General features: G+C 33.9%; 2 protein-coding genes across 2 annotated transcripts; both read right to left on the minus strand.

Moving 5' to 3' along the window:
- On the minus strand, window positions 3,509-5,110 carry LOC107611582 (DNA-directed RNA polymerase I subunit 2-like). The gene is made up of 5 exons (XM_016313493.2): window positions 4,933-5,110; window positions 4,681-4,821; window positions 3,984-4,196; window positions 3,727-3,798; window positions 3,509-3,610 (listed from the first exon to the last, which is right to left on the minus strand). The coding sequence occupies exons 1-5, from the start codon at window positions 5,041-5,043 to the stop codon at window positions 3,509-3,511; spliced, it is 639 nt and encodes a 212-aa protein (XP_016168979.1). The 5' UTR covers window positions 5,044-5,110.
- LOC107613492 (mannose-specific lectin alpha chain) lies at window positions 6,025-8,012 on the minus strand. Its single transcript, XM_016315511.2, has 2 exons — window positions 7,216-8,012; window positions 6,025-6,257 (listed from the first exon to the last, which is right to left on the minus strand). The coding sequence occupies exon 1, from the start codon at window positions 7,946-7,948 to the stop codon at window positions 7,244-7,246; it is 705 nt and encodes a 234-aa protein (XP_016170997.1). The 5' UTR covers window positions 7,949-8,012; the 3' UTR covers window positions 6,025-6,257; window positions 7,216-7,243.

Consider the following 9,254-nt stretch of genomic DNA (forward strand, 5'->3'; position numbering starts at 1 on the left):
TAATACTGTTAAATTTAATGAAAATTATTCGTTAAGAAAATGTTTTTATGTTAATAACATATGTATGAGTGTTTTATAATAAATTAGATTGTTTGGTTAGATTGACCATAATTTTAAGATTTTGACTTTTGTTGGTAATTTTAATATCCTTTAACAAGTTAAAAGATAAAACTATTGTTTAAAATAAAAAAAAAGACAATAAAAAATATATAATTAAGCTAGTTTGATGATGGTGCTGAAAAAGTTGTTTTAGTGTGGTAAAACAAATTGAAGGAATGCAATATTTATAATGTGAATAACCATCATGACTTTCACAAAAAAAATCAATAATAATGAAAAAGAATATAAAAATAATCATGGTGTACAATTAAGATGATTGATTGAAAGAAAATTAAGATAGATGATTGAAATTATAAGTAATGATATTGTGCATAAAAAAAATCAAGTAAAATGTACGAATTAAGTGACACATGTAACCAAATATGAAAACAAAGAAATAATGATGTGAATAGTAAAGTAGATAAAGAATTGAGTACTATGTACTGTAATAGAATAGTGAAAAAATAACAAAAATGTATGATTCAGAGAAAGGTTAAACTATCGAATAGAGTACAAATTCATTAAAATAAATTAGTATAAAATAAGTGTCAAAACATTGATTGAGCTATTTTATGTGTAAAATGAATGAGAAGCCACTGAAACTAATCCAATACTTTGAAGTTACAATTAAATATATAATTGTGATCAATACTACAAAAATTATATACGACATGAAAGTGTTAAATTGTGTTTAAGAATAAAAATTTGAGTTATCATAGCAAGTTCAATATTAATGGATATATGGTTTGGGTGCATTGGGTTATAATAATTCGCTTTATGTGATGATACATGTATACAAATAGTTATGTATTTATTGAAGAAATCTGGTAGAAACATATTATGAGGATTATATAATTTTTCAGTAGTATATAAATTACCGTTACATATGATATAAGAGAAATTTTAACGCTGGTGGTGATTAAGCTGACATAATTACATGAGTATGATTTAATTCAAAATTTTATCAATTAAAAAATTATTATATCGCTGCATAGAGTTATCTGATAATTAAAATGCATCATTTTTTAGTAGAAACTTGAATACCATGTAAGAATACAATAAAAGCTATGTATAAAACATTTGAGAAGAAAAATTAATAAAAAAAAAAATAATATGCATGATAATTAGACTAAATATATAAAAAAAAATAATGAGAAATAGAAATAAATTAACTGCATAATAAATAACTAAAAAGGTCTATAGTGTTTGATGAGAAAAATTCTCTTGTTCTGAAGCACAACCTTGTTCTTCCTTCGCGCCATGTCCTGCCATATGTCATAAACATCCTCCAATATAGACATTGGTGTTTCAATACTCGTGTTTCAATAGTAACATTGGTGGTTAAGGTAACAATATAACACCCGTCAACTAGTAAGGGGAAAAAAAGATCATTGGTAATTAATAATTAAGAGAGTCATGCATTTATTTCTTTCAACTGAATATCTTAGCTTGTAGTGCAAGAAAGAAGTAGATGATTATTAGAAATTAAATGGGCTTAACTTAGGTAAGGGTGGCAAATAGGACTAAATCCGCCGAGCCGGTCCGTGTAACCCGCCAAAAAAGGCGGGCTGAGCTAGAAAATTTGGACCCCCAAATAGTAAAAGTCCGCCTAACCCTTACCGCTTAAACTGCGGGTTTTGGCGGGGCGGGGCGGGCTTCTTCGCCGGGTTTAGTGTTAGGGGTTTTTTTTAATTTTTTTTTTTTCAAAATTCAACTTTTTCCAACCCAATTTACAAGAGAATGAAGATGAAAATTGAGTGTTTTGGATTATGTTTATTTTGTTTTGGAGATAATATTTATAATTATGTTTGGATTATATTTATTTTACTCGCGGGCTTCTGGCGGGGCGGGACGGGATAGGGCGGGCTTCCCCGCTTGCCACCTTAGGTTCGAAAACTAATTTTAATTTTGGACACGTGTGACTCTTACGATGGTATCGAGGGTTTAAGGGAAAAAGAAAGAACAATTAGGAGGTAGAAAGAATAAGAAGATATTAGAAAATGTTATTTTCTTTCTGATGCATTTTGATTTACAACAATTCTTCTAATTTATAGATAGCTAGGGTTCTATTTATGGAAATATCCTAAATTGATAACATTGATTTTCCTAATATTTCTTGTGATCCTAAAATATCTTCCTGATTTGATTCAAATATCTCCTTGATTTGATTCAATCTTCTAACACTCCCCCTCAAGATGAGTAGTGGGGTCACCAATGCTCAACTTGCTGAGAACTTCGGCCAAAATTCTGGCTGAGACTGCTTTCGTAAGGACATTTGCCAATTGGTCTTCTGATCTAACGAAAGGGAGTTCCACAGTCCCTTCTTCAATTTTTTCTTTGATAAAGTGCCGATCTACCTCAACATGTTTAGTTCTGTCATGTTGTACAGGATTTTCTGAGATGCTTATTGCTGCTTTATTGTCACATTTTAATTTGTTCGACAATTGAGGTGGAAACCCAATTTCAAATATGAGTTTCTTATCAACTTGGCATGATCTGGTTTGGTTATTGACTAAATTTGCTATATGAGAATTGTGCAAAGAGAGACTTGCAACTTAATGTTTGAGATGAATAAAGTGATCACTTTCTTAAATATAAAACTTGATTAATTTTAAGGGGAAATGAAAGGTTTCCCCTTCTTCTGTATGTGGAAGTGCAATGTGTATTTTCATACTATCTTTTCCTTTGTTCATTCTTAATTGTTCACTTTGACAGGTTCTAAGGCAATGTTTGCTGATCTTGGTAATTTCAATCAGAGGTCTATTCAGGTTAACTTTGTTTCATTTTATTTTTTGGTATGCCTTACAAGGGTATGATTCCTTTTCAGCCAATTAACAGAATTCTCACCTTTTCTTCTTTTGTATTTGGTAACAGATAGCTTTTCTATTCACAATCTACCATCTTTAGTTCTCACTTATGCGGGACAGACAGCTTTTATTTCAGCTTTCACTATGTCACAACTTGAAAGCTGTCTTCTAATCTGTAACTGAAACTACTTGCTGTCTGTCCTCTGATGTTAGGTATATGACATCTATTGCCGGTGTCGTTGTGAGCCTATAAATGCTTATCACCACTATATTACTTACATTAGTCATGATCATGATATGGAGAACCCCAGTTGTGCTGGTTACCCTTTACTTTGTTGTGTTTTTCATCATGAAAGGGGTTTACGTCAGTGCTGTTTTCACTAAATTTTCTCAAGTTGGATGGATTCCTTTTGCCATATCATTCTTCCGTCTAGGCTCTTGCTCATGAGAAGAGAGCGATGAACAAGAAGAAGAGATAAATTTTATGAAAATTTGGGGATTTAGAATTAAATATAATGGGAGGAACCAACGTGGGTATAAATTGGAAATTAGCCAGCTAAGCTAACCGTTGGAGCCCTCCAGCGTGGCAAAACGTCACCACATCAGCGTTCCGGTGATGACTCAACACCAGAAATATGCCCACCACTATGAGTACTCGGAGCTCTATCTGAAGGACTACAATAGAAAAATTTGGATCTTGAGCACTGCATTGAGTATTTACGCAAATCTGAGGGACTAGTATGGGAATTTACTCCGTAAAGTTAGGTGAATTTAAATGAGGCCCTTGGAAATCTCTAATCAATAATAAAAATTAAAATACAAATTCATCATTTTTATTCACTGAACCACGAAATGGAGTTGCATCTACAAATTCTCCATGTAAGCTGCCTCCCTGAAAGAATTAGTTACACATTATAATTGATCTTTAACGAAGCAAGATGTGTAGAGCACCCAGAAGGTGACCAATATAAAAAAAATGCTTGCAGAGCAGTCATTACATGATTCCCATCAAAATACAAAAAGTGTGTGATAATTTATAAATATCTTCGTGCTTATCTCTTCATTTAAGTGTTATACCTTAGCAGCAACAGACTCCAAAAGCATTGCAATTGTCATTCTGGAAGGAAATGCATGCGGATTGATTATGAGATCTGGGCGCATCCCCGTAGTTCCACAAAATGGCATATCAATGTCTGGCCACAACTGAGAGCAAACACCTTTTTGCCCATGCCTACTACTAAATTTATCACCAATGATAGGATTCCGAGGCTGTCGGAACCGTATGTTGACCTGCTCCAGAAATTGAAAGCACAAGAAAAAGTTAACAGATTAAATTGAATAATAAAAATTGTAATAAATTTTTCCTTCTACAGCTTGTGCTGTACATATCTTGTAATACTACTTGAAATACACTACCAGGATTGGTTAGTGTAACTGCTACTATAAAACTTCATCAGGAAAATAACATTCATTTATTTGTAAATTAGAGAACCTCTTCTGACAAATGAACTCTTCAAAGCTGTCCATGGATATTGACTGCTAAAAATATATATAATTTAAATGAATGATGTGGGCAACAATGTTCAAACTTCAGCACAATGGGTGAATGGTTATGGCATTGATACTACTGTTCATGGATTAAGCAACCCAATAGCATAGGTTATAGGGACCAATAAATATCTATTTAAATTTATTATATCATAAATGTTTCAAAATTTAAACCTAACCTACTATCCAATTACACAAGGAAATATATGCAAAAGCATTGACTTGCCTTCTGAAGATCCTTCTTGTTTTTGACATCAACAGCAACATAATCAACATAAACAGGTTCCGTACCCTTCTTTCTTAAGGTTTGCACAGAACTCCTTTCTGTATTATAAATGCTACAGTAGGGTTCATCGGGTCGTATGAACTGGAAATCACAAATTAAGAGTAACAAAGTTGCAGTCAGGAGAAGAATGAGAGAAGGGTGTGCGTGTACACACACACGCACGCACGCACGCACGCACAGATGAAAGCAAACCTGGCCAACATGTGGAAGGCCATCTGCATCAAGCGTACAACCAAATTTGTTTATGTTGCTTCTTCTGAACATTCTTGGGGTTTGGCTTGACTTGCCTGACTTTCTACCCATTTGAGTCAGGTCAATAGTTTCAGTCTGCCATAGTATTCAATAAAGCAAATTAACAATCATAATAACATGAAACATTGCCTAAGAGTCAAAACTTGCAACTGAAATTTAATATAGGTGGATTACAATATAAAAGAAAACGGAATTAGAGATGCATATAAAAAGTGTTACGGAAAATTTACAATCAGAATTTGTGGCAAGAAACATTATCTACAGTCAAAGCAAACAACTGAAATATCAATACATGGACTACACCACCATAATAGGACATGGAGGTACAGAAGCAAACACAAATCAGTGTATGCAGTAGATTACCGATGTCAACTAGTCACAAGAAATGTGATAGTTTGGAGGCTCCAGAAAGAGCATAACAGCAAGGTACTCTAAGTGAACATTTGGCCTTTTAGGCCAGACCATGAGAGACTATACTGTTGGAAATGCAGAATATATCTACAAATAGACCAATGGTCAAGGATTCATGAGTTGCCGCTGTGTGTTTAGGGTTAGTGTGTGTGACGGTGAGGAGCCGGAGCCAGGGACTGGAGTGGGGAACAACAAAACCATAAAAAATACAATCACACTTCAGCACCACCACTAAAACTTGTACTACATGAGGTCAGCAATGAATCAAACATTATAGTGTACTCTGCTGATTATACCACCATGATATATATATATATATATAGAGAGAGAGAGAGAGAGAGAGCAGCAGCAATGAAGTTTCAAACAGAAGAAACTTGATTGAGTATAAATTGCTAAAACTTCAAAAACCCAATCATAATGTCATGCGAATAGTGATGTGAGACTTAAACAGTAACACATCAAAATCAAGAAAACATAACTAGTAGGCTTTAACTCATTAACTTTTGGCATTTGATCGTTTGTCAATGTAATTAACTAAAAATATAATCTATTCAAAATGATATTTTAATTTATATTACTTTTGAAAAGAAGGAAAAAAAAGGAAAGAAAAACGGAAACACAAACACAAAGAAAAGCAAGCATATATCATTGAAGACAACAAACTAAACCCAAACAAAGAAAGTTGGACGAAATTCACAATGAAGAGACCAATAACAACAGTGGACTACCCTTGCCTTATCCGTAGTGGCATATCACTTACTGAGACAAACTAAAGACTAGTAGGCTTGTCCTTATTTACTCAAATTAAAATAAAAACACAACACAATCTGGCAATAAGATAGGAAGAGGGTCGCCTTATTTTCTGATCTGGAAGATTCGACCTTGTCTGTGGCGTTTTGAGTAGGATCATTAAGGAGAATGAACTGCAGGAGCTTCACCCTCAATCAGAATGGATCTGCACTAACCCTGGGGTTCAGATCTGGAGGAGCATTGGCGACCTCTCAACCGGCGTTGATCACATACAACCTGCCATAGAAGAAATCAATTACAGTTGAAGAAGATAGTGAGACCGGAATTAATCCAGAAGAACAAACCATCTCCAAGCCTTAACCATCTTCTTTTCATTGCAAACACATCAACCTAGTAACGTTTTCTTTATTTTTCCTTTTATGCGTTCAAACAATCAAACAACCTTTCTATCCGCCTGACTAAAATTTACAAGATAACCATAGCTTGCTTTAAATCACAATCCTCGTGGGATCGATCCTGACTCGCTCAGGTATTACTTGGACGACCCAGTGCACCTGCTGGTTCAGCTGTACGAAGTGTGGGGATTCGTGCATCACCTAGCGGGATTGTAATCTAAATTGGAGATGTAAAAACTGCATAAAAATAACTATCAAGCTTCATCGTATATACAGTTTGATATCTTAAATATTTTGTCGCTCTAACTCATTAACTTTTGGCATTTGATCGTTTGTCAATGTAATTAACTAAAATATAATCTATTCAAAATGATATTTTAATTTATATTACTTTTGAAAAGAAGGAAAAAAAAGGAAAGAAAAACGGAAACACAAACACAAAGAAAAGCAAGCATATATCATTGAAGACAACAAACTAAACCCAAACAAAGAAAGTTGGACGAAATTCACAATGAAGAGACCAATAACAACAGTGGACTACCCTTGCCTTATCCGTAGTGGCATATCACTTACTGAGACAAACTAAAGACTAGTAGGCTTGTCCTTATTTACTCAAATTAAAATAAAAACACAACACAATCTGGCAATAAGATAGGAAGAGGGTCGCCTTATTCAATATTCATCGTTGTTCCTCTTCAGTTGGACTTAAAAGTCCAAGATAGGATCTCAGTATTTTGCGAGTATTGCCCAGTAGAAGCAGATAGCCCTACCGCAACCTTTTCAGGAAGCTTAGTGCTCAAGTCGACGTCGTAAGTAAGAGTGTCAGGTTGGTTGTCGAGATATGTAGAAACACTGACGGTTATCCTCTTAAGGGCAGAGTTATATGTTATCTTTGCAGTGGTTACAGCTCCATCATGCCAGTTCCAGTAACCAACAGCTGATGACCTGATAGAGTTGATATTAATTCCGATGTGGGGATAACTAGGATCCCCAATCTCGAAATTGGAAAAGGTATCAAATTCAACAGCAACAATCTTGTCAGATGCATCGTTAAAGAGGCCGAGAAACTTCCCAGAAGATTCAGGTGGAATTTCAGTGTTGGCATTAGCAATGAAGAAGGCAAGACCGTCACCAGGTCCGGGAGCAAATTCACTATTGTAGGGTTTTGAGATGCGAAAGACGAAGGTAGTTTCAAAGCCTGCTCGGAAACCACTGTGGTCGTACAGGTGCACAGGGTCAGAGAATAAAACTCGGCCAACTCTGTTTCCTAGTGGGTTGCCATCGCTGTCCAAGTTGGTGAGTCGAATGACATTGTGATCGGTAATGGTTGCATCTCCTTGGAATTTGATCTCCTTGGAGTTATTAGGAACAAATTTGTGCAAGTTAAATGAGACACCCATGGCTATGACTTTGTGGTATTTTGGAAATGAAATGAGATGTGAGTTTGGGTTGGATGCCAAGCCTATCGCAGCAGCTCGGTATTTATAGTGTGGCGATTGGAGTAAGTACACCTTAGCTTCTCAATTAGGTATGTACGTAGTTTCGTATGCATGGCCTCTAACAACCATTAACACAATACGTCACCTCCATGCGGTAACATATATTTTGTCACCCTCTAGCCTCATCACCCCTATCATAAATGCTTCTGTATAAAATACGCGTTATTCAAATTCATGAGAGCCCTTAAACTAGACTTATTATAATAAGACCGTGCTAATATAGTCTCTCCAATCTTATTTATTTATACATAATCCATGAAAATTTTCTACACTACAAATTATTTTTAATCCTATGATTCCAACCGTCCTCCGCGTGGGTTTTTCTTTAATTTATCCCTTCTTCATCTAAGTCTATATGAGGATTCACATGATGCATGACGAGAGAAGATTTAGTTTTTTGGGTGGCTGCTTGACGAGGGAAGATAATCAATAAGAAATGATAAATTAAAACAAATATGATAACTAGTGTTTAATTTATATTCATAATAATATCTCGGGATTATTTAATTTTGTTGTTCATTTCTTTGGTTTGATTATTATTTCTCTTAAACTATTTCTTGAACACTGAATATTTAATGCAACATAAAAATATGTCTTGTATTAAAATTTATTTTGATTTGAAATATTTTATACTTTTTAAAATACATAAATAAAAATAATGAATGTCTTTCTTTTAAATCATGTTTAGGGAAATATATATATATTTTTTAAATGATCCCATTTCAATATACATTATTTAAATATTCTTTAAACTAAATGTATAATGAGGAATGCTAGGGGGCTAATAATTTTGGTGTTTTGTAACCATCAATTAGCCATCAATAGTATTTTTAATGGTGTGAGATTACATCTAATGGTGGAAAATCACTCACTTTTATTTTGATAGTTAAGTGCTGGCCAGAAAACACAAAAATTGATGGCCCCATAGACTTTTCCATGTACAATTTATAAAAAAATTAATTACAAATCATAAGTTAATAACAAAAAAGAAATATGAAATTTCAGTATGACGATATTTACGGAAATGAAAGAATTATCCAATTAAGATAGAACCCACAAAAATGAAATAAAAAAGAAAGAAAGAAAAGAAAAGAAAATCAACTTGTCATAAAATTTCGATTATACTTTGGATTATTTTATGTGTGGTCACAAGCAAATGAATTATTTGGATTTTTATTTATAATTAATTATTATGTTAAAAAATGTA

The sequence above is a fragment of the Arachis ipaensis genome, chromosome B08 (assembly GCF_000816755.2).
Source record: "Arachis ipaensis cultivar K30076 chromosome B08, Araip1.1, whole genome shotgun sequence".
Taxonomy (NCBI): domain Eukaryota; kingdom Viridiplantae; phylum Streptophyta; class Magnoliopsida; order Fabales; family Fabaceae; genus Arachis; species Arachis ipaensis.